Source organism: Microtus oregoni, unplaced genomic scaffold (genome assembly GCF_018167655.1).
Source record: "Microtus oregoni isolate MIOR12 unplaced genomic scaffold, Mior012 000023F_ref0000262, whole genome shotgun sequence".
In the NCBI taxonomy this organism is placed as follows: Eukaryota; Metazoa; Chordata; class Mammalia; order Rodentia; family Cricetidae; genus Microtus; species Microtus oregoni.
In genome coordinates this window covers 33,024,578-33,050,846 of record NW_024543082.1, presented here as the reverse complement: position 1 = coordinate 33,050,846, position 26,269 = coordinate 33,024,578, and the positions used below count along the sequence as shown (strand labels likewise).

General features: G+C 40.9%; 1 protein-coding gene across 3 annotated transcripts in view; it reads left to right on the top strand.

The window, feature by feature from the left end:
• The window catches only part of Dyrk1a (dual specificity tyrosine phosphorylation regulated kinase 1A), a 117,625-nt gene that overhangs the window by 64,675 nt on the left and 26,681 nt on the right, over positions 1-26,269 (top strand). For 2 of the 3 annotated variants that reach the window (XM_041672944.1, XM_041672942.1), the window contains 3 exons: positions 19,286-19,482; positions 22,138-22,257; positions 24,142-24,330. In XM_041672944.1, the coding sequence (XP_041528878.1) occupies positions 19,363-19,482; positions 22,138-22,257; positions 24,142-24,330 (429 nt within the window). In that variant the 5' untranslated portion in view covers positions 19,286-19,362. The remainder of the gene's footprint in view (positions 1-19,285; positions 19,483-22,137; positions 22,258-24,141; positions 24,331-26,269) is intronic. The other variant, XM_041672943.1, reaches the window with a different exon arrangement.

Here is a 26,269-nt window from a genome sequence, read left to right as displayed (position 1 = left end):
GAACACATTTATATTAATGAACATATATGCAAATGAGTTTCAGGGTGCCTGAAACTGATTTTGCTTCAGAATTCCAAGATTCCAAATCCAGCTTCTGCTGCTTTTTTGTTGATACTGTTTTTGGGGATACAGTTGGGTTCATTGGGTTTTATAGCAACTTTTATGTGACAGTAGCCGGAGTGGCTGACTGCAGGTGGAGACTTCATCACACAGCCCCGACTGGTGATCCAGTCCCAGGTGTTCTGTCTTAAGCAGGTACCATATGAGCACCACTCAAAGGGACTCAACAGGGTGTGTTTATACATGCACATGAACATATATGTTTATGTGCGCATTAATGATTAAGAGGAAGTGGAAGTGCACAGGAGGAGTTGGAGGAAGGGGAAGGGTCGAAGTGATGTTAAATAGAGTGAGTAGCAATGAATGAAATTCTCAGAAATTAAGTTTTAAAACATTGTTGATTCCTGTCCAGGACTTTGCTGGGCACTTTACTGAAAAGTGTGGTCCTGGTCTGGAGCTAGAAGGTTGTTTGCTCTGAGGAGCCGACTGAAGTGAAGTGCCCGTAGAGCTCTGGGTGCAGTGGGTAGCTTCTGTCTCTTGGTGTATTATCACTGTGTGGCTGAAACCAGGTTTTACTTTAAAGTAACAAACCTATTGTGCTTCAGAAGAACATTTATTCTTAGTGTTTCTAGATGTTAGTGTGTGCCATAGTTTTATGTATTACAATTATGAATTAATGAAAGTGTATGTAAACTAAACAAAGTTGCTCTGCAAGTCTCCTGCGTCACAGAAGCTGAGATACAGATTTTCCTCTTGAGTTTTATCTGGGTTGGAATTTTATTAATAATTTTATTTAATATGTTTTATTTCAACTTATATTCCTTTACACAGTGACTTGGGTTTCCAGAAATGCAAATGAGGATTATTAGTTTGCTAGCTATGTTAAAGTTAATGTAAATTATTTTAAGCAGGAACAAGAGGATCTTTAGTCATCAAAGAAATTGATGTTCTGTGTTTTATGTTATGCGAAATGCTATGTATTTAAATGCACTATTATATCTTTCTCTCATTCATTCATTCATTCATTCTCTCATTCATGGTCCTAGAGTTAATAATATCTTGCTATCATGTAAATCAGGCTGTCCTGTTACTCACTATGTAGCCCAGAGTGACATCAAACTCCCTCAGCCTCCAGGGTGCTAGCGCTATAGGTGTGTGCCACCACTGTTTGTTATTGTTACTTCAAATTGTACAGTACAAGATATTCTTGTTGGGGGACCTAGTGTCACAGTCCGGTGTGTCTTTCCAAGCTCCCTTACTGAGCTGTGGGAGAAATAGCAGCATTCATATACAGTTCATGAATAACTCTAAAAGACTCTATCTAATAGGCTTCTTTGAATTCGAATTATGAACAAAGGAAGGACATGTAAGTTGAGTCTGTTCGTGTGATCTGAAGATGTTTTGTCTTGCCTACTTTCCACTCTGCATCTGCACTTCAAGCAATGGGCTGCTTCTCAGCTCCAGAAACATGTTCTAGGCTTTGCTGTGTCAGGTTCTCAGTGGTGTGAAGCCAGAAGCATGTTCTAGACTTGGCTTTTGTCAGCTCAGGTTTTCACTGGTGTGCTCTGTCTTGTGTCTTCAAACAGAAATAATATTCCTGTGAAGTGTGTTGAGATTGATATTTCTGCACTAATCGAAGGTGGCCAACTTGTGTGTCACTTGTACTGTTTTCATTGGCTGTTAATGTAGCTGCTGTTCCATAGTTATTCAAAACAAAATGCAGAGATTTTATACCAAAAAAAGTACCCAAAAGTACTTTTTTTTTCTTTGAATAGTCATCATTACATGGGGCAGGAGTGTAGACAACACAAAGCAAGTTTTATGTGTAGGGATGGTCCGCCACACTTTTATTGGCATTCTGTTGGCTGGATTTTTGTCACCTGGCCATGCAAAGGTGCTTGGGAATATATAGTCTTATTACCACAGTGGAGAAAAATCAGTACTGTTGTCTGTCCCAGTATCTTGGTGGATATAATCACCACAAATGTCATCAGTGTCTTAATTAGGGTTTTTGTTACTGTGATAAAATTCTATGGTCAAAGCAATTTGGGAAGGAAAGCCTTTATTTCTTCTTAAAACTTGTTGTTCATCTATCATTCAGAAAGCCAGGGCAGGAAGTGTAGCAGGGGCCATGGAGGAGTGCTGCTTTAACTGGCTTGCTTAGTCTGCTTTCTTATAGAACCCAGGACCATCAGTCCAGGGTGGCACCACTCACTGTGAGCTGAGCCCTCCACTTCAGTCACCAATCCAGAAAATGCCCACTGAGCAGTCTGCTGGGGCCGTTTTCTAAGTTGAGCTTCCCTCTTCCAAGGTGACACTTGGTTGTGTCAAGTTGACATAACTATTCAGCACAGTTAATGAATGAGCTCTTCTGATCAGCTTTTTCTTTCTTTTTCTTTTTTTTTTTAAAGATTTATTTATTTATTGTATACAATGTTTCTGTCTGTGTGTATGTCTGCTGGCCAGAAGAGGGCACCAGATATCATTACAGATGGTTGTGAGCCACCATGTGGTTGCTGAGAATTGAACTCAGGACCTCTGGAAGAGCAGTCTGTGCTCTTAACCTCTGAGCCATCTCTCCAGCCCCATAACAGCTTTTTATTTCATGTTCCTTTTTTTTTTTTTAAAAAAATACAAACAAACAAACCTGTATTTTCTAAAACTACGTCCTCAGCACTACGTTTACTGTCTGTGAAGTGGTTCCCAATTGTTCAAGTTACATGTGACAGTCCAGTGTCTGGCACACAATAGCAGCTCAGGGCCTGTGCAGGAAGGGGTTAATTGCGGCAGGTTAGCACCAGAACATGGACTGTGAGGACTGTGAGGACCTCAGTACTGATGTGGGGACCTGCAGTGTCCACGGGGTGGCGCTAAGGGCTGTGAGGAGTCAGCACTGATGTGGGACCTGCAGTGTCCACAGGCTGGTGCTAACGCTTGCTCCCAGGAAGGAACAGGGAAGACGTGGAACTAAGAGTGGGTGTGATGAGAAGTCTCCCTTGCTGAAGCTTGTGGGACCTGTTTTCTTCCCCTTCTCTCTTCTTCCTGTCCTGTGAGGAACAATTTTGTTTTGCCTGTGTCCCCACCGTGATACACCACCACAGGTCCAAAGTAGTGGGGCTAAAGGAGTATGTTCAGAAACTTAAGATTATCAGTCAGTAAGAAAACCATTTTTTATAAATTGATTGAAAAAAAACTAAATTTTTAAAGATTTATTTACTTATTGTGTTTACCATATTCTGCCTCCAGATAACCTGCAGGCCAGAAGAGGGCACCAGAAATCATTACAGATGGTTGTGAGCCACCATGGGACTTGAACTCAGGACCTCTGAAAGCCAGTGCTCTTAACCACTAAGTCATCTCTCTGCCCCCTGAGCCATCTCTACAGCCCCTAAAACTAATTTTTAAAGGAACAGGATCAAAGTGTCAGCAACAGGGGAGACTGGGTCAAGCCATCGGCTGAATCAGCTTAGGGTTCCACATTTGGCCTCCTTGTCTTTGTAACTGTGGCTTTGGTAATGAACAAAGTGTAGACAGTCTGCTTTTTCTGCTAAGAGGTCAAAGTTTGGGATAGACATTTCTGAAACTTGCACACACAGATAAAATACTTAGACTTAGTATAGGAAAGCTCAGGGTTATACACGATTCAGTGAAGAAGTGCCCTGTGTGTCACGCTAAGCAGACGGGCCCTTTCCTTTATTGTAGGCATGACCCTCCCTCCTACCTGTATGGTGTCATGTGAAGGGTAAGGGTGTCCACATTCCAAGTAGCCCCATGTGATAGTATGTTGTAAAAGGGAGACTATGCTTTGTTTTCCAGACACTCAGACCCAAATAATCACACATAAACTATAAAAATTACAATACTGTTTGGCCAACGGCTCAGGTGCATTTCTAGCTAGCTCTTATATTTTAAGTTAACCCATTTCTATTAATCTATGTATTGCCACGAGGCTGTGGCTTCCTGGTAATGTTTTGGGATCTTTCTCCTTGCTTTCTGCCTGACTCCGCCTTCTTTCTCCCTTCATTCAGTTTGTTTTTTTTTTTTTTCATTTACCTATATTCTGCCCTGCCATAGGCTAAAGCAGCTTCTTTATTAGCCAATGGTAATAAAACATACTCACAGCATACAGAGGGGAATCCCACATCAGTATGTGTTTAAGAATGTATCCTATAGGACAGGTACACTAGGCTATAAAATGGGAAACCATCCATTTTTCGTCTTACCATTGACCATCTTATGGGCATCTGTAAGCCTTTCTTCACCATAGCTCCTTTACAGTGATGCTGGTCTTGCTCACTCCTGAACTGTTTCTCAGTGTCCTTATGTTCCCTGAGATGTGGGCTGACACCCTTGCATGGGAAAATATATGAGTGGAGAAGTTCTGCTGTGTAGTTGGTGTGCAGTGTATTTATAGCTGAGCCCAGGGAGGTGTAGGATCTCCTAAAGAGCTCCCTGTTTAGTAGAGAATCCGCAGCCACTCTGCCTTTCACCCATTAGTTCTTTGTTATCTGTAAGACATCGCACTGTCGTGGGTAGGAGAATGTAGAAATAATTATGACCATCCTTCCTTCAAAGGTTCTGATTATATTTCAGGACTTTAGCCTGGTCTCTGTGGGAAGCTAAGAACAGCCTTCTAAGGGAAGGCTTAAGCAGAAGTCTTCGTAAGATTCTAGAAGTTTTCTTAGGATGACATTTGATCTGGTTCTCAAAATTTGAATTCAGGATTTTGAGAGCAAGCTGTGCATTCTGAATGAAGAAGACAGATGTGTCCTTCCTAACATTGTTGGAGAGCAGCAGGCAGCTCAGTGTGGTGGAGACAGAATGGGAGGAACTGAGATGGGAGAAAAGTGAGCACTTAGCCTGTAAACTCTGGGTGTTGGGTGCTGGGGTTTTGAGATTTCTGAGAAGCAGCTGAGGGCCTGGGGCCAGGCAGACAGTGTAGAAGTGATCTGCGTTCGTGAGCCCGAGGCCAGAGCCCCAGTGTAGTATGACTGGGTGTGGGATGGGGAGGGGAGAAGGGAGGGAGAGGGAGAATGTGTTGGGAGATAGAAGGAAAAGAGCGAATCAGGTTTCTAGCTTGAATGGATGGGTGGGTAGAGATGCTATTTATAGAACTGGGTCAGCCTTGGCTTTCCTGCTTGCTCTTGAGTCCCTCAAGTATTAACTATAGTATGCCATGCTCTTGGAGCAGGCTGGAGTTAGCTTTGGAATCTTTTCTCTAACAGCAAGTGCCCCAGACAGCCTCCGCCAGTCTACTGAGCTTGCACTTGAGAAACAACCTGCTTGTCTTCAGTGTAGATAGTGAAGTCAGTGTGGGACATTTTACCTGTTTCCTCTTGAGAACAGCAGTCCTTCTGCTCTAATAGCACTCTCTGGATACCTCTACTCACTCACTGCCTTCGTATTCATGTCAGTCATGCTAGAACTTTGCCTAGATCAACACTGTTTAAATAGCAACCACTCATGTAACATAGCCAAACAGTAAGACAAGATACCACATAAGATAGCCAAGCAATCACATTTTTTTAAATTAAAAAATTAAGTTTATTTTAATAATCAAAATTTTATCTAATGTATCTAAAATACATTATTTAAATGTTTAATCAAATTTAACAAGTGAATGAGGTAGTTTGCATTTATAACATTCCTTGATTCTGAGTAGCCATACAGATTGTGAGCTAATGCATTGGACAGTGTTGAGTGACAGCTTGGCTCAGGGGTAGTGAATGACCTGTGTGTAAGAAACTGCTCTAAAGATTACATGTGCAGTCAGGGAGCTTTGCTTCTGCTGTGCAGCAGTTGAACAGGTTGCTGTACTTTAGTAGTGAGAGGCAGGAGCTCACAGGAGGCAGCTCTGATGCTGGAGGATGTGCTGAGGTGTCAGTAGCAGGGTCTGTAGTCACTTATCCCCTTTAAAGAGGACATTCTTGGGTTACATTGTAAGAGAACCCACAGCCCAGTCTGTGGGCATCCACAGTTTTATAACTGTTCCCTGATAACATTTTAGATACATATTAACATACAGGTAGTTGAGGATCATTTTAAAAGTCTTAAAATTGGGTAAGGGGCAGACTTCTTAGAGGTTAGAGCAGTGCAAAGACCTGGGTTCAAATCTCCAACACCCCCACCCCAAAGACTTATAGTGTTTTCCAAATGAGTTCAGAGAAAAACATCCTGTTAACATGGGAAGTAGAAAGAGTGCTATTGGCCGGGTGGTGGCGGTGCACGCCTTTAATCCCAGCACTCGGGAGGGAGGCAGAGGCAGGCCGATCTCTGTAAGTTCGAGGCCAGCCTGCCTGGTCTACAAGAGTTAGTTCTAGGACAGGCTCCAAATCTATAGAGAAACCCTATCTTGAAAAAAACCAAAATAAATAAATAAATAAAAAATAAAAGTGCTGTTGTAGTGTGCTAGTATTTTTATTTTAGTTTTCATTCAATTGGAAAGAAGTATTTTATATATTGAATATTAATTTGCTGAATTGGATTTTTAGAATTTATTATTATATTTGAGATTTTATAATATGTATCTGAATATAAAGTGAGATTATTTTTCTAAAATTTCTTAGTGATGTCAGTGATTAAATATCTTGTGTGGTCTCTCATATTTTTGGTATAATTTTTATTAATCTCTCTAAGAAGTCCTCTTCAAGGATAACATAGGCCCACAACACCCTTTTTTTCATAGCAGTTTTAGAAGCTTATGGAAATCATTTAATAGAATGGAATTGTAGAAAAGCGATACAAATACTTCACAAATCTTTGTGAAGATTAGGAAGTTTATATTTTCAGGTGTTACTGAAAACAAAACTGAAGGGGACCCTAGGGTTACTAGAAAACATCACTATCCTAATGTTAAACACTTTATGTAGCTGGTAACTGAGTTCAGATCTTCTGCATGAGCGGTGCTCCTTCCTGTCTGCTGAGCCCTCTCTCTATCCCCCTTGTTTTGGTACTGAACTCTGTTTCTAACCGTTTTGAGTGCCTTGTACTGGACGATGTAAAAGCTGCTGGTGTACACCAGGAAGTGAACGTTTAACTCCAAGTCAGGATACATTTGGGGAAACAGTTATCTCTTCTCATCTCTAATAGTCACCACTGTTGTCTAGGTCACCCGGACTCCAAACGCAGTGTCTTGTGTGTTTAGACGGGTATCCGAGTGGTTTCCAAGTGGACCCCATCTGTTCGCATGTGTCTGTTCACACATGCTTTTCTTTCCTGTGCCTGACCTCACAAAAGCATTTCCAGTCTCATGCTTAGGCTGTTGAACTAAATCCCTAATTCTGTTTTCTTACTCCTTCCTTTTGCTCATCATTTCTGTTATTTTGGTGGGCTATGTATCATTTTAAATAAACAGTGATGTCTCAATGATCTTACTAGCCCGTTCTTCAGATGGAAAAGGGAGGTAAAGATCTAATTGACTTCTCCAAAGTCACCCAGTAACTAAGCAGTAAGTAGCATGCTAACTTGACCTCTGTGTGTCTTCTCTCACACCTTCCCTCTAGCCTGCTTCACCCAATCCACACTGCTTAGCCTACCACTTACACTCCCCCTCCCCCATTGCACTCCCAGCATGCCTCATATTGTGGACTGAACCCCAGGTTCCTGAGTATGTGAAGTCCAGCTCTACCACTGAGTTATGCCTGCAGCCAACTTGTGTTTCCAGCCCTGATCTGGTCTGTGTTTTCTGGTCATATTTAAGCTGTTGCTTAAAAGAGAGGCAGCTGCAGGTGCCGCCTGGGGCAGCTTGTGAAGTGCTCCTCGTTCTGTGTTCTTCACAGGGCTTTTTGGAGCTGATCATGAGATTCATGGCGACTGTTAACTAGGGCCTTTTTTCTCCTTTGCTTTAAGCATGTGTTTTTGGAAACTTATGAATTCGCTCTTGCCTGAAATTCGCATTATTTAATCTCCTGTTTCCCCTGTGACCACAGCTGCCTACATAGGTTGTGCCTGAAGCAGATGTTCTCTCTGCACGGTGACACTTTCTCTGCTGGTTCCTGGTATCTTCATTCCTCTGCAGTTCCAGCAGTCTTCCTTCTGCAGGAGTCTCTAGGATTCCCACATTGTCTTTCAGGCACGGTAGAGAGTAGTAAGGGCTCTGGAAATAGGCCTGCTGTGCCTTCTGAGGATGCTACTTCATAGGCGGTGCCACCCAGGGCCTGCTACTTTGCAGAGCACTGACTGCAGTGGAGCCTCACACAGAGCTCCTCTGGCTCTGTGCCTCACTGCCACAGTTTGACCCAAAGGCAGAGTTTGCTAAATGCTTTTCATTCTTTTTTTTTCTTGTCCCATCCATCCCCAAACTGGGTTTCACAGTGTAGTCCTGGCTGTCCTGGAACTCACTCTGTAGTCCAGGCTGGCTCTAAACTCAGAGATCCGCCTACCTCTCCCTCCCTGGTACGTCTGCCTCCCAAGTTCTGGGATTAAAGGTGTGCGCCACCCCTGCCTGGCTTTACTTTTTATTCTTTGCTCTAATTGTTGACTGCTATGCACAGACCTGTGACATAGAAACCCATGTTATCAAGAACACTTGTGAAAATGTACTTCTTGAAAGGGAAAAGGACGCTTGGTTGTTAGACACTTACTTTAGGTCACTAAGTTTGGGGCTTTTTTACTTGCTAGCACCTCCTTTTCCTGTGATTTTGAGTGCTGATGGCAAAGAGAGGGAGACGGCTTTAGTGACTTTAACGGTATCATTTCAATTAGAGTGCTGCCCTATGTATTTATGTAGGATGCAGCTTCGGACAGCAGTGTTTTCTAGATTACCTTGGTTAGCTGTAGAACTGAAATGTTAACTGCTTTTGCATAATGTAATGAAGGAGTGAAATTTACTATAGAAATAGACTTCTTAATGAGGAACTTTTTTTTTATAATCTTTTTTTTTTTATTGAGAAAAGGAAAAAAAAGTATTCGCCTCCTCCCAGCCTCCCATTTCCCTCCCCCTCCTCCCACCTTTCTCCCCCTCCCCCCAAACTCCTCTCCCCCTCCTCTCTCCGATGAGGAACTTTTTTATTCTTAAATATTGAAACCATTATTATGTAGTTGATTTGGTTTTTTTATTTGTTTATTGAAACAGTGTCTCACTGTGTATTTCTGTTTGGTCTCAGACTCTATGTAGACCATAGAGTAGACCTCAGACTCTGTAGATCGTAGAGTAAACCTCAGACTCTATTTAGACCAGATGACCTCAAGCTGAGAAGAGATCCACTTGATTCTGCCTCCCAAGTGCTGGATTAAAGGCACATACCACTCATGATTAACTTTTAAGTATCTTTGTTCAGGTAAATACCTTGTTTTTTGAATGGGTTGTGATGGAAATTCTGTAATACATAGTGTTTTAATTGAAATCATTAAGCCAAATGATTCCCTCATTGGATAATTTTAAATGTTAAGCCATAAGTACTTAACTGTCTTAAAAATATCTTGTTTATTTAACAGCTGTTTAATTAGAACTAAAAAAGAAGAGTATGTGTATGGCCCCCTGTTTATCCTTGAGATAGGAAAGGGAAAAGTTTTCTTTCCTTTTCTTTTTATTTTTTATTTTAATGAAACAGGGTTTCTCTGTGTATCCCTAGCTGTCCTGGAACTCGCTCTCTATATCAAGACTGGCCTTGAACTCACAGAGATTCACCTGTCTCTGCCTCCCAAGTGCTGGGATTAAAGGCATGTGCCATTGCCGCCTGGCTCTTTTCTTTTTTTTTTAAAGTTTTTTTTTCTTTTTTCTTTTGCTGAGCTTGCTTTAGAAGGCAGAGGAAGGCTTGAAGCAGAGACTCTGCTCAAAGCTTAGTCATGTCTTCTAGGTGTTCTTATGCAGATTGTTGGGGTGCAGTTGAAAGTCTGCTTTAACTGTGGTTGTTGAGGGGCTCTACTGTATTTAGTTCTAGTTGTCTTTTTCTGTTTTAAATTCTTTTCTGCTGAGGAAAAACCAGCTAACCAGTCAACCTTTGCCTTTTTAGATGGCTTTGTCTCTGCACTTGACCATCTCTAGGATATGTTGTAAGATCCCGTTAATGTGTTGTAAACCCTTGTGAAGTTATGGGTGTCAGATCTGAAGAGAAACTCGGGGCATGGGGGAGAGAAAGTTATATGCATGTATGTTTGCATGTATTATGGTATGTGTTTGTGTACATACATACATGCACATCGTTTAAATTAACATTTTTAGATAAAAGTAGCATTTTGCTATTATTTGAAATTTTGATAAAATGAATTAACTTGGAATCTTGGCATTAAAATGTTTCTTTTAATGTTCATGGATTATCCTTTGTCTCCTCTGCATATTAGATAGTGTTAGTTCCTATCTGTGGCATGTTATAAGGGAGTGCTCAATTTCCATTGAGTGTGGTAATGAGTTGTTTTGTTGTCCCCGGGAGAGTCTGACTTGTCATCTTGCTCCAGTGTCTGATCCCTTCTCACACTGATTTCTGTATAGTGATGGACTGGTGGGACTGAGGTTTTTGTTTGCCTTTTTTACGTACATGCTAAACTTCCCAGTTTAAAAGGCATCTGAGCTATGAAGAGCAGGCCCGGGACGGTTTTGTGAGCAGCTGGAGTGCTACAGTTAAGCTGTCTAGATTGTTGTGGGTTCATCCTTAGCTGCTCCACACATGACTCTGATCTAGGAGAAGAGAATGAAGATCCCATCACCAGACTGAAATGGGAAGGGCTGTTTTTGTAAAATGCACTTGACATACTTCTGTCACTTTGGCTGATGTTTAAGCACTTGATGTGCCACCAACTGTTTTTAATCCTATCTCAGGTGACTGCACAGGTAGAAGTATGAAGGACTATGTTCACAGCAGCTTTGTTTGTCATAGCCAGAACCTGGAAACAACCTAAATGCACCTCGACTGAAGAAGAATGGTTAAGGAAAATGGGGCACATTTACATGATGGAATACTACACAACAGAAAAAAATAATAACATCTTGAAATTTGTGGGCAAATAGATGGAGCTAGAAAACATTATGTTGAGTGAGGTAACCCAGACCCAGAAAGACAAATATCACATGTACTCACTCATAAGGGACTTTTAGACATAAAGCAAAGAAACACTAGCCTACAAATAACAATCCCAGAGAACCTAGACAACAAAGAGGACCCTAAGAGAGACATACATGGTTCTAATCTACATGGGAAGTAGAAAAAGACAAGATCTCCTGAGTAAATTGGAGCATGGGGACTTTGAGGGGAGGGGAGAGGAAAGGAGGGGACAGAGAAAAATACATAACTCAATAAAAAGAATAAAAAAAAAGATGAAGAACAGTTCAGAAATCAAGACTGGGCCGTCCCATTGAAATGCCAGAAGCTGTCTTACCATCTGCTCTGATGAGCAGTCTTTATAAGATCGTTTTATAGGGTTATTTAATTATAGCCAGTATAGTGTATCAGTTTGAAGAAAAAGGAATTTTTGTACAATTCCTTACATATTTGTGAGAAGTTGGGCTTTTAAATATTGGTTAGCTTATGAGCAGTTTCATCAGGACCCCTGTTATTGCCTCATTTTTTATACTATTAACTTGGATGCTACTGGACCAGCCGCCATTGTTCTCTGGAAATCTGGAATCCTGCAAACACTGTTCATCCTTAAAAGTATTTATAGATGTTGGGCATTCTTAGGGGTGTGGTTTTGGTCAGACCTCCATGGGTGCAGCATTGTGCTCTGTGCTGGACTGTTTCAGCAGCTGTGGTCTGTTCAGAGAAGCCCTGGATTATTCCTTTAGGGCTCTCAGCTACATATGATCCTGCTATTTGCCACCAAAAGGTGGGTAAGCTCTTCTCAGTTAGGAAATAGACGGCATGTGAAAAATAGTATCCCTAATTTCTTGGGTGCCTTAGACTGAGTGCTTAGTTAAGCCATTAAGGATCATAAACCACTCCTATGAAATTTAACTTTTTCTCACTACATTTGCTTCATACTTAAAATGTGATTGTATAAGTATCCAGTTTTCAATTGCAGTGTGGTTTTTTTTTTGGGGGGGGGTTGTTTTTAGTAAAGCATTAATATTAAGTTTTTCAAAAGTTTTGTTGTAATTAATATAATAACTGTCAGCCTTACTTGTTGTTAACATATAGAGGGTCTTCAGTTTTATACCGGCATTGCTAAATCTCTTAGTGGCAGATTCTACCATACTGGTTTTTTATTTACTATCTATTAGATGGCGAATACTTAGGAGCTTCCGTGGCTGTTCTCATCCCTGGAGCCCCACATTCAGGAAGGCCAGGAGAGGTGCTGCCACATAGCACACAGCACACAGCAACACATTAGAACAGTCACTGCATTAGAGCGGCACCTGTGCAGGGCAGAGCGGCAGCCCCCAGACCAGTCACAGACCTCTGGTCATTCTATTTGGTGGGCTTCCTCCTCCTCCTCCTCCCCTTCCCCCTCCCCCTCCTCCTCCTTTCTTTTTTTTTTTTTTTCTTTTGGGCAGGTTTTTCTCCATAATCCTGCTCTTCCCCCCCCCCCCCCCCGAACTCACTCTATAGATCTGGTTGGCATCAAACTCCGAGGTCTGCCTGCCTCTGCCACTGCTGTGATTAAAGGCATGTGCTACCACTGCCAGGCACAAAGCCCCCCTCTTTAGAGCTTCTTCTCACCTCAGACTTTATCTTTAGACGCAACAGACATACTTTCATTTACCTGTCTTTGATTCTCAAGTTTCTCCACCTCCTCGTTCCTAGTGGGCTCAGAGCAACTTGGTGACTTTATTTCTTAATGTTTTATAAGTATAGGTACCATCAGAAAAATTTGTCTTCTCCACTTGGAATATGTAATGCTGTTAACATCTATAAATGCCAGGTGGTATTACCTCCCTTATAGTTTTGCTATTTAAAGAAAATTTTAGGGGGGCTGGAGAGATGGCTCAGTGGTTGAGAGCACTGGCTGCTCTTTTAGAGGTCCTGAGTTCAATTCCCAGCAACCACATGGTGGCTCACAACCATCTGTAATGAGATCTGGCGCCCTCTTCTGGCGTGCGGGCATACATGGAGGCAGAATGTTGTATACATAAGAAATAATAAAAAAAAAGAATGTTAAAAATTTTTTTAGGGCATTAGAATACAAATTTTATATGTGAGTTATAACAGTGCAATAATTACGGCACTTAGCAGCTGTCTCTTCAGGGGTTATTTTAATATTTTTCATACTCCATGTTCTATTAAGAATTAAGTTCTTGGGCTTCCTATTTCAGCAATAAGGAGCTAGTTTACCTCTGATTGGAGGTAAAGGTCCTTTTGCTCTGAGGTTAAATACATTTTTCTGTAGTTGAGCTTTTAGGGTAGTATAGTGCCCCCGAAATAAGCTCATGTGAAGTATGCAGTAAGTTAAATGTAGACATTTGTATGCTGGCCTCCTACTGTGAAGACTATTCTCTGTGGTTCTTGTCTGTCCTTCTGTGGCCCAGCTGTCCTTGTCAGTTGTTCTGGGGCTTTCCATACACACTGCTCAGCTTCCCTGGGGGCGCTTCCCCTTGCCCTGCTCGTCCCTGTGCTGAGACTGCCATCCATGTGATTTTATAGGTGCAGGGAGCTCACAGTATGTTATTTTTGTTGCCACAGTTGTCTTTTAGAAGTATTTTTACTTTTTCTGGTGTGCTTGATTTTTCTGTGTGGATTTTAGTTTCTGTCTGTAGTCATTTTCCTCCCATGAACCTCTCTGAATTTTTTTTTTTTATTTTGAGTACAGATCTAATATTGACAAATTCTTTCATTGACTGAAAAATTACTTTGCTGACATTTTTATGAGGATATTTTCACTAGAGATAGATTTCTAGGCTGGAGGTCTCTTTCTTTAGATGGGGCGTGGTTTTCATAAGTAAGTGGTTTGCCTGTGTAAAATCCTCTGACTACTTGTGGGTTTTCAGTGATCTGATTGGATGTTTAAATGCTTTGGCCTTGCTTTCCCATTACTCTCTATACTTCTGAATTTGACGAGTCTCTGTTTGTTTGTTTGTTTATTTAATATTCACTGATCTTTGTTTCTAGAATTTTCATGTGGTTCCTTTTATAGGTTGCACTTCTCTAGTAAGATTCGCTGTTTACTTAGAGTAGCAGCTTTTGTGTTTGAGTTTTATTTTTTCTTGTTAATGAATGTCCACACTTCTTGCAGTATCCTGCATTTTCTGGCTTGGTGGATTGGATTGATGCCACAGCGTATGTGCCGTGTTGTAGAGCATCTAGATCTTGGTGTCTTCCTTGAGTATTTAATGTGCCTTCATTCATTGAGATTTGTTTTTCTGTCTGTGTTAAGAAGGTCAAGCCTTTGTTTTAGAATAGAACTAGGCAAACCTTGAACCTAACATGTCTGGTCTTCTGGCCTCTGTTGGATCTCTGGTTGTTTATCTTGGTTTAGTCACTGGAGTTGGTTGGAATACAATGTCATACTGGTCTGTGCAGGCCTTGATGATTATTTAGCTCACAGTGTTCTGATAGATTTCGTTGCCTAACTAACAGTATGGGCTCTTCTGTGTAGCTTAGCTATAATTGAGAGTCAGGTGACACTCATTCCCATCTCTTCCCACACGGTGTGGCAGCACTGCCGAGTCTACTAGAGTCTGGCTTCCTTTCCCTCCGTGACCACAGACGTCTCCAACATGGCTGAAAACCAGTTATTTCATGTCTTGGCCAGTTCTGTAGTCATTTACCATGAATGAGGCAGTCTAGTAGCATGGACTTTAAAGTGGTCAAATATGGAAGTCTGAGATGATAGGCTTTTACCCTATCACATTGTTACTAACAGCTTGATATACCGATTTCATTACTGTTGCATACTAATAAACACAGGCTCTTACTTAATATCATACAAGTAATTTCATTGCTTTTATGCATAACTGGATATTATGTCTAATAGGTGAAGATGTTTGCATGTGTGTATGGATATGTGTGTGGTTATGAATCATGTAGCAACATATATTGGTTCATATGCCCTTAATGTAAGGTCACTTTTATTAAATAGCCCTTATCATCAGATTCAGCAAAGCCCCAGTTGATGTGTGGTTTAATCTTAACATAGATTTATCTACGAGACACTGCACTCTTGGGCTGTGAAAGGCGAGTGGAGACTCCTGTGTCTGAAGGCTGTGGCCTGACCCCGAGCTTCAGTGCAGAGTCACTCCTTTCACTCTCCTGTCCTATGATCAGATTCAGTCCCCGTGAGAGTTCCCTGTGAGTGCAGACTGTGCCCAGGGGCATAGTCAGCAGAGCCACTCATGGTGTGCAGCCCTTTTTCTCCAATCCCACTGTTTGTAGCCGTTTAAAACACAGCTGGCTGTTCCTCTAACACTTGTTTCTCTTTAACACCTTGTTTCTTACTGCTAGGGAATCTAGTAGGTTTATTCCCATGCAAAGCTGATTTCTCCTGGTGTTTCTTAAGGGTTTCTGTGTCAGACCTTAGCTTCAGAGTTTCTATAGTTGAGTTCTCTAATTTCGATGAACTTGTACTATTTTCATTTATTTGTTCTTTAGTATTGTTCTTAGGTTGGCTGTTTCTCTTTAATCTAAAACAGAGCAATGCAGTCACTAGTCTTGTATCTGCACAGTAGTAGTAGTGACACCTATCCAGGGGGTTGAATGTGGTGTTCTCTAGACCAGTGACCTTGAGACTAGTTGTAGCAGAGGCAAGGGTTGAGTGTTCCTTGTTACATTTCCTCAGGTCTTTCTCAGGCTTTTTAGTTTGGTCTTTTCTTGGGTCTGCAGTGCTGAGCGTATCACATACCAGCTCCAGCAGTCTGCCGATGGACTTGTCTGCCCAGCCAGTGTTGTCTCACTAGGGACACGCTCCCCAGCCACTGTTGCTCTCCCTAAAACACATTGAGAAACGCTTAGTTTTCAAGCTGTTAATTTGGCAACATAATTTTAATGGGTTTTTGAAAGTTAAAACATGCTTCTGTGGTAAAACCAGTTCGCATAGTTCAGATAATGATTGGAGAATTAAATGGTGCAAATTTATTAGGTAACTATATCATTTGATATGCCAGTGTATATTGTTGTTTACTTTTAGGCTGAAATATTGTAGTTGTTTGTTAGTTTAATGGCATAAGGATCATTTGTAATATGGTAGGTATTGGGTGAACCATACAAAATTATTACTTTAGATCCCAAAGACAATTTTGTATGCTTCAATCTAGTTCTTCATGATTACATCATCTCTGCTAAAAGATGAGCTATGTCTACTTTTAAGTTAACATTTGAGTGTAAATGGAAGGTAGAGACTGGGAAGAACACATACGTGGTAGTTTGTGTCATACAGGATCAGACTGAGAGAAACGTCTGCTTTGGCTTGTCTGCTTGGAGTCTGTAGGAAAGAAGTGAGTGGATACCTCATGGGAGGAAATGAGCGACCTGACTTCTGACATTTATGCAAAGAATTGCATATGAAGTAGATTGAGCATATCAAGTACAACTGTCAAGTATCCCCGTATACAAACCACCACAAAACTTGACAATCCCAGAAGAGAAAGACTCTGTTCATTGTAAATCTGCACTCATTGATGGCCCGTGGCAGATTGTAAAAAGAGTACCAGGTACTTGACCACCTAATATGCAACACTGCAACACTTCTGTACAGGAAAACACCCAGTGCACACAGACACCACCTCCCACTCACTTGCATCTTTAAGAACCAAAGCAGCCGGATGTCTGTGGCCTGCCTCCAATCTCAGCACTCAGGCAGATCTGAGTTCAAGGTCAGCCAGGGTCATACAGAGAAATGCTCTTTGGAAATCAACCAGCCAACCAACCAACACAACAAAACAACAAAAAACCCAAAGCAGAAGTAACTGGCAGGCAAGTATATTGGGAGCCTCTGGTGTCTGTATGGTCAGACGCGACTTATTTTTTGCATCATCTGCTACTGCTATTGGCTAGAGAACAACTTTCCACCTATTTACTTATTTATCCGTTCATTTATTTATAGATATTTTAATCACTGGCTGACTGGAAAACTTGCTGTGTGACCAGGCTGATCTTGAGCTCTGCCTCCTGAGGGCCGGACTAGCACAGCTCTTTAAAAATGACAAAAGCAGCTCATTGTCTTGTAGGTCTGTTTAAGATAGTGTTGACATCAACTGGCAGTAATTCAGGCTCTGTCCTAGTTGAGCATATCCAAACCATAACTACCGTTAGACCAGCGCCAGAGATGGTTGGAAAGTACAGTCCTCTGGAAAGGATCGTCTGTGGGGTGTGAGGCTAGCAGCATAGTAACACCATAGCATTGATAGCAAGAACAGTGGCTTCTCATTTAGACTTAACCTTAAATGGGTCTAGGAATTGGCAAAACTAAGGTCCTGAATGGTCATGTAATTTGTCATTACAACCTTGATCATATTGCCATTATCCATTTCTCTTTATTAAGGACCTCTAGTTTACTTATATTCTATTGCTACACTTTCCTTTTCGCATGTAGATTAAAGCCCTCCTCCATACCATTTGACAAATAGAATTCTGAATTTTTGCTGTTATAGGCATGGCTGCTGTCTTGTTCAGATGTTTTTCCTTAACTGAGTAGTTTCTCCATTGAATTAAATTGACTGAAAAATGGAAAGTTTATAAAATGCTCTGTTTCCACCTAACACGGTTTGCTGTCACTTGACTTGTTTGCACTGTGTTGTCACTAAAGCTGCACCATGCACCATGCACAGGCTACTCTAAGAACAGTACCAGAGACAGGTGATGAGAGGGCAGTCTGAGCCCTAGTCTTGGAGAGGGCCCTGTAGGCATCCATTGCTGACAGTGCAGAGGTGCGCACAGGCTGAGTAAAGAGACGCAGCCAGTAGGAACTGGTTTGTGATCACACGGGAGATAGATGTGCTGGTAGGAGTGTTCTGTGGGACAGGAGCCTACAGACTGGGGCTGCTAATGAGGTGAATTGTGAGGGGACCCCTCTCCTGCGACTCCAGAGTTTGTTCAGGGCGGCACTTTTGTGTGGTGGAAAGGAGAAGCAGACCTGAGTTCTGGGACTGGAGCTTATTTGAGTTTGCAGACTTCGTCAGCGTTCAGTTAGAGGTGTTATGGTCTACCCGGTTGGCCATTGTCCGCCCATGGCCTTTACGCCGTCACAGTAAAGTTAGAGTGCTTGACAGTGCGCTAATGGCTGATCTTATTTGGCCATTTGCAAGTTCCTGGAGTTGCTCTGGGCACTTACCCTTCAGGGCACCGTGGTCAGGTAGTTACTGTTACCTCAAAACTACACGCAAGGCTCTTAGAGGTGTGTGGTAAAGCTGAGCCTTCATACTTGTAGCCTGGCTTGGTTTCTGCTTCTCTTGTGTCCCTCCCTGGGTCGTGTGGTCTGGTGAGACTGGGCACTCATGGAAGAGGAGACGCAGGACTGATTGATCAGGGCTTTAAATCTGCCTTTCCTACTCACAAGCTTGGCTGGAGATAGGAAACTTTTTTTTTTCTTTTTAAAGCCTGGCCATCAGTGATTCTACGGACTACAGTGTTCATCTCCTTTTCTGCTGTGGATATTATTATAATCATGGTGATCTCTGACTTTCCTCCCTCCTTGAGCTTGCCAGGTTTGTTTTGTCAGGACAGTGTTGGGAAAGTCTAGGGGATCTCACATCTGCAGATTAATTCAGTTAGGTGTTGAGTAGCTGTTTGCTCAGCTCTTGGTCACCCAGCTGGGGTGCTCATTGTTAACACTTGGCCTTCAGATTTGTTCTGGGGAACTAGTTAATTGGCAAGACTCTTCTCAAGAATCCACACTGTAGGGTTCTTAAGTATTAAGAATTTCATATGTGAAAATAAGTTTTGGAAGTTGTTACTTTTGGACCAGTGAGGTATCTCAGTGGATAAAGGCACGTTTGGCCAAATCTGATGACCTGAGTCTGATCCCTAAGACTTAGCTGGTACAAGGAGAGGAGCTGACTACTGCAGGCTGCCCTCTGTCCTCCCATGTGTGCACTGTGACATGGCATGTGTGAACACCTGCACACAAACTCACAACATTTTTTAAAAGTAAACAAATAAATGTAATATTTTTAAGTTGTTACTGTTTGTTATAAAAAGTTTAAAAGAGATTTTCTCAAAAGAAATTTATATTAATTTTAATCTGTGTTTTATACCATATTTAACATATAGCTATTAACGTTGAATGACTACGCCTGTTGATTGTTACAAAGGTTTTTACTAATTTTGGATGTCCTAAAGTACTAGTTGACGTGTCTGAGCTACATCAGATGCCACACACATTAGGATAGGACTCCTTTTAACCATTCCCTTGTCTGTTCCAGGAGGAGAGACTTCAGCATGCAAACCTTCATCTGTTCGGCTTGCACCGTCCTTTTCATTCCATGCTGCTGGCCTTCAGATGGCTGGACAGATGCCCCACTCACATCAGTACAGTGACCGTCGCCAGCCAAACTTCAGTGACCAGCAGGTTCCTGCCTTATCATATTCTGACCAGATTCAGCAACCTCTAACTAACCAGGTAATTTCATTAATTGTCAGAAATGATGTTGAAATTATAGCTTATACCTTTGAAAATGCTAGATCAGTAAAATGGCAAAATGCCTTCAGTTTTCCCTGCTAAATGGAAGCCTTGGTAGACAAAGCATGATGTGTAGCAGCGTGTTTACGTTTGTGGGTTCTCCCACCCTAGCATGTGTTTTCATTTTATTGAAAGATACTCGGAAACACAGCTACAGCTTCTTATTCTGGAAAAGAAGGGAAATTATTTCTAAGGAAGAGATTTAAAACTTTAAAAAAAATAAAATTTATATTTATGGAAAGATAATGGTTAATTTAAGAAAGGCATAGGAAACTTGAGAATCATAACATTTATGCTATGATTTTATGTTATAAACAGCTTTTATATACATTTATAAAGTTATAGGCAAAAATCCTTAACACTCAAAGGATGTGGCATATTAAGCATACTGTTCAAATATTCAGACTACAGGCCCAGCAGTTTCTCATAAATTGAGGCTATAAAAGAATGCTGAAATCTCCAAACATACTGTATGCATATATGTAGGTATATCTTAAATGTTTGAATTAGCTGTGCCCTACGTTAATTACTGTTTGTGGCGAATCTTCTCACAGGCTGTGGTTGTGAGGTAGTTTATTTTCTCACTGTGGTAGTAAGGAACTCGATTGCTGTTAATGGATTTAGGATTTTAGTTGGCCTTTGCTGTATTCAGATTTCTTAGTATAGCAAGTAAGGAATGACAAGTGTTTTTTATACCGGATTAGTTGAAAAGTGCTTTCTTTAATTGAGTAATGTTTGGACTTCGTGAGTAGTTTGCTTTGGTTGAGTGTCTACGTTATAGGTGTCTGTTGCCAGTAGCCTCTCTCTATATTAGCAAAGCATAGAGTATGTGAAACAGCATAGTGGTGGGGCTTAGAATCTGTTTCATTCAGTTGATTCAGAAGTTAGGCCTGTGCTTGAGAATTGAAGCGGTTCATCAGAATGTTTAAGTTTCGATAGCTCTTGATCATGTACCAGAGGGAAGCAGCAAGAGTGAAGTCCAGAGCACATGGGTCCACCTGCAGTGTGCACTGAAGACGCGTGTGCTCAGACTTCTCTGTGTGTGTGAGTGGAGGGGACGTCCACCTGCAGTGTGCTCTGAAGACGCGGTGTGCTCAGACTTCTCTGTGTGTGTGAGTGGAGGGGACGTCCGAGTCCAGCTCCACTTGCTTCCTTTAGATACACACTCTGGGATGTAGAATAGCTGCTGTTCATAGGGAGCCAGGGAAAATTCTTTAAAATAAATATAAATATCTTGTTTATAAACAAGATAAAATAAATATCTTGTTGATAATTTAGATAGCCAGAGTATCTATTTTTGTATTCAGCTAATGTGTGTAAATCACTTAAAGATAATTTGCTTACTATTTCTGATTGAAGACATAAAACATTTTTAAAGGTCCCTGTGATGTAAAAAGACTACTAAATAGAGGCAGGTGTGGCGGCACACTTCTGATCCCGGCACATGGGAGGCAGAGGCAAGCACATCTTTGCGTTTGAGTTTGGCCTTGTCTACATAGTGAGTTCTAAGACAGCTAGGGCTACACACAGATAAAAGATGTTAAGTCATAGTCAAGTATTTCTTCAAAGTCCACAAGTTTCCGAATCTGCGAGTCAGTCTTTAGGAGAAGGTGTCTCCTTAGGACTGAAAAGTGTCACTTGCCAAGGGAAATGTGTGATGGGCTCATGGAGTTTCAGAAACAGAAATGGTCCTAGGACTAATGTAGAGTAGAGAAGGCGTGTGGGCAGGATCGCATGTCTCCAGGACTAATGTAGAGTAGAGAAGGCCTGTGGGCAGGATCGCATGTCTCCAGGACTAATGTAGAGTAGAGAAGGCGTGTGGGCAGGATCGCATGTCTCCAGGACTAATGTAGAGTAGAGAAGGCGTGTGGGCAGGATCGCATGTCTCCAGGACTAATGTAGAGTAGAGAAGGCATGTGGGCAGGATCGCATGTCTCCAGGACTAATGTAGAGTAGAGAAGGCGTGTGGGCAGGATCGCATGTCTCCAGGACTAATGTAGAGTAGAGAAGGCCTGTGGGCAGGATCGCATGTCTCCAGGACTAATGTAGAGTAGAGAAGGCGTGGACGGGGAGGGGCTGGAGAGATGGCTCAGAGGTTAAGAGCATTGCTTACTCTTCCAAAGGTTCTGAATTCAATTCCCAGCAACCACATGGTGGCTCACAACCATCTGTAATGAGGTCTGGTGCCCTCTTCTGGCCTGCAGACATACACACTGACAGAATAGTATATACATAATAAATAATGTTTTTTTTTTTTTTAAAAAAGAGAGTAGGCGTGTGGGCAGGATCGCATGTCTCCAGGATCGTGACTGCACCTACCTGGAGTTCACTGTTCAGGGGAATGTAATCCAATCATAGATGTCAGGCGTGGTATCTTCTAATTTTATATATTTGCTTCAGAAGTTGTTTTCCTTAGAATCCAACTAAAAGAAATAACTTTGAGAGTGTGTAGTCTAATAGTTTGGTAGTGTTTTTGAGAGAGGCTGACCGGCTATGGTAGAAGAAGGGCTCTCCTAGGTTACAGTGACTAGATTGTGGTGGAGGGTGTTAACAGCTGCAGTGTAGTTAAACTGCTAGTCTTTCTGTCTATTTAAGGTGATGCCTGACATTGTCATGTTACAGAGGCGGATGCCCCAAACCTTTCGTGATCCAGCAACTGCTCCTCTGAGAAAACTTTCTGTCGACTTGATCAAAACATATAAGCATATTAATGAGGTAAGAGTATTGATTTACTGTGTCATTTATATTTTCAATAGAACAGGGGACAAGTATTTTGTTTCCTCTTTAGACATCTAAATGTGTTTTATTTCTAATAATTGTAATATGAGTATTATAAATTTTAATAAGTTAATGATTTATATATAGCATAATTACAACTATATAAAATTTATTAACAAGAACTGCAGATGAGAACACTGTTGATGACTTCCTCTTTCCAAAGTATATTTCATATGCTGAATTATTTCTATAGCTTTTTCTCAGAGCAAGAGAGGGGAACAAACAACTAGAAAAAGCATGGAGTAGACTTGCTTAAATTTATATATATATATATATATATATATATGTATATATTTTTGTTATATGTATTTATTTCTGCTTTGGTCCTGATGCCAGGACTTTATATGAGATGTATTGAACATTAAAAGGACCTGCTTTATTTGAACTAATTATATTTTTGTCATGTCTTTTGCATTCCCCCTAAATTTATTTGTTTGCTTGTTTGTTTGCTTATTTATGAGGCAGGATCTCACTCCGTAGCCTAGGCTGGTCTTGAACTCGAAACAGTCCTCCTGCCCCAACCTGCTGAGTGCCGGGATTACAGAGCTATGTGTATTCTTTTATCTCTGTCTTTCCATGGTAAGATATTTAAAAACTTTCATTGAAAAACAGGATTTTTTAAAAAGCACATTGAATTATTTTTCTTGTAACCTGGCTTGTTGCAACGAAAAATTATTTTCTGGTGTTTGGACCTTTTCTCTTTGATTGCCATTTGCTTCTGGTCTCAACTCTAGTTTTAGAACTGATTGTTAAGAGAATTTTAGAGCCGTGAGGAAGAGGCCGTGCTTCCCCACTGAAGCCTTTCCCACTGAAGGCTTATCTTCTCCTGTCTCTGCAGCCACTTTGCCAAAGAGAGTTCTTAGGTTTGTAGAAATGGGACAACAGTTCAGTGCATTTAGTGCTTCGCAGAGTGTCAAGAGAAAATGAGAGAGCTTCAGTGGACAGTCCTGAGGTGGATTCTGTACACATTTTGTCTATTATACCTTGTGATTATCCGGAAATATCTGAGACATTATTTCTCACAGTGTATCAATGTCAGTTTGTTAACGTGATGAATTGTTAGCAATCCCCAGTTAAACTGTTGTTAATAGCATCTTTGTTGAAGCTCGTTTATCAGATGTCTTGTCACAGTGCATCAAGGTACCAATTTCTTGGGATATTATTGTTGTCATCCCAGTAGCTTTAAGAACTAAAGTGTAAGAAACTCAGGTTCAAAAAAATAATTCAGTTCGTGATTGACCACAAAGGCTTAAGGGATTGGCAGGGAGGTGGTGGACAGATTGAACGTGTGGCTTTCATCGGTCAGTAGATTATTCTGGACATTGAAATTGGATGGCTTTAGTAAAACATCAATTCATTGATATTTAAAACTTTCATTTTAAAAATCTTTTGCTGTAAGATTAAATATCAAATTGGCATTAACTGGAGAAGAAGGCATGAAAGACATTGAAAGTCAGAGGGAAAAAAAACTTACTCCTATCGTTTGGAGTTCATTGTATTTCTAAAATCTGTGTGATCTTACTGTATATAAACTATGCCATACATTAACAAAAGCATACTTGAGGGATTTTGATTCTCTGTTAATGGGATATATTAGACCAATCTCTTAATACCTCTTATTTATAAAAGGTATCTGCAGTACAACACTGGATTTCACTGTGGACATCTCTCTCGCTTTCAACTGCAGAAAATCTTTGTTTTGTATTTTTTATTAAAAAAAGTTGTTTATCAATTTTATACTGATTTGTTGGGAACATACTTTTCAAACATATCCTCAACAGTGACCTAACTCACAGTTAACCCTGTGTGTATTTATTTCAGGTTTACTATGCAAAAAAGAAACGAAGACACCAACAAGGTCAGGGAGACGATTCCAGTCACAAGAAGGAGCGCAAGGTTTACAACGATGGTTACGATGATGATAACTATGATTACATCGTAAAGAACGGAGAAAAGTGGATGGATCGCTATGAAATTGATTCCTTGATAGGCAAAGGTTCATTTGGACAGGTAATTTAATAGAGAAAGCTTAATTTCATTAGTTAAAATTTATATTGAATCATGATAGTATATTCTTAGTAATACACTTTTGCTAGTAATAAATTGATGTGAAAAGTATGTATTTAAATATTTAGATGATCATAATTCTCCAGCCCTAAAAATTCCTTTTTTTTTTTTTTATAAATGTTTCTTTGGCTGCTGTTTACTTTTATCTGGTGGCTAAAGTGATAAATTTAAACTGTTGATAGTCAGAGTCAACCTCTTCTGTCCCTGCGCTCAGTCTAGCAGGTCTTCCTTGTAGAGTTTGCACCTCTGTCTGCCCAGAGCCCTGCGGCAGCATAGCATGCACTCTCCTCTCTCTGGGCTGGGGCTTAATGCATATCCTGGCCGGTCTAACCACACCAAGCTTGGATGCAGGCATATGGGCTTCAGAATTCCTTTTTCTTCCCATACTCCAGCAGTTAGTGCGCTAAGGACTCTATTTGCGATAACGAATAAGTGGACCTGGCCTTGTTTATTGCTGCCCTTCTCTACACCTAGGATTCTCCTGTCCTCGTCACATTGTACTCACCCAGGATTGCTCACTCCCTCCTCACTGTTTCTGTCTTTGGAAACGGTCTGCATAGGTAGCAGGTTGTTTCCTGTTTGAGCGTCCTAAGTGCTGGGGTCACAGCCTCTTATTGAACATATGCCACTTACTGAACTTATCTCTCTGGCTACTCCCACCTGGCCCTTCTCCCGCCTCACTGAGTCACTGAGCTCTTTTGGTTAGAGATGTGATTTATTGTTCATGCCATTCATCTTGCTAGATAATTCCATGCAATTCAAACCTACTTTTTACTGAGTACAATAAAATGGGGATCAAAATGGCTTTGTGTGAAATTGTTTTTGCTTTGTTGATTAAAAACAAGCAAGCAAATTGTAGAACTGGGTGTGGTGGCACATGTCTACAATCCTAGAACTTGGGGGGTAGGGCAGAGGTATCAGGAGTTTAAGTTTATGTTCTGTGACACAGTGTGTTTGCAGCCAGCTTGGGGTATATAAGACCATGTCTTAAAAAGAAGCACATATTGATGTTACTTTTCTGAGCCTTGAGAAAAAGCAGAATATATTCTTTTAACTAGTGAAGTAATATTCATGTGTCAAATTGTGCTAAGGACAGAAGTATATTGTCCACCTTAGCAGCCATAGATCGAATAGAAAAATGCACATACATGCTGTGGCCTCCAGCTATGTGGACACTGGTATCTCTGCTTCCTGTATGACTTGAAGCAGATCTGTCACAAAAGTCCTCCTGAATCAAGGCTTCCTGACCCAGTGATGGTCAGTCTTCTCTCTGGCATCTTTTGAGATTCTTCCAACTCCAGACCTTTTGAATATAGTCAAATATATCCAAAGCCATTGCCTTTCAGACTGTATATCATATTACAAATGTGTGATGCATTAATCAGGTCCAGGACATCTCATTATGACATTCCTGTCATCATACTTTACTGGTGTCTTAAACGAATTCTTCTAATATGAGAAACTAATTTAGAACTAGAAAATTGGTTTCTGAGAAGTATTAGAACATTTTATGTATTCTTGGGATTATTTCGATGTTTTTCTACATAAAAGAATAGTTGAACTGGAAGTGGTGGTACATGCTCTTAAATCCAGAACTGGAGAGATAGAGACAGGGAGATCTGTGAGTTTGACACCAGCTTAGTCTACATAGGGAGCTCTAGGCCAGCCAGGGTTTTACAGTAAGACCCTATCTCAACAATAGCAAACAGCAACAACAAAAACATAGTAGTGTTGAGTAAGTTGTCTTATTTAAAAAAAATTTATTTATTTATATATATATACACACACACACATACTCAGATACATATGCACATACTTATATACAGTACATGTATACATTTGTTGTAAGAAAGAATAAAGATTAAATCAGAATTCACCAGGA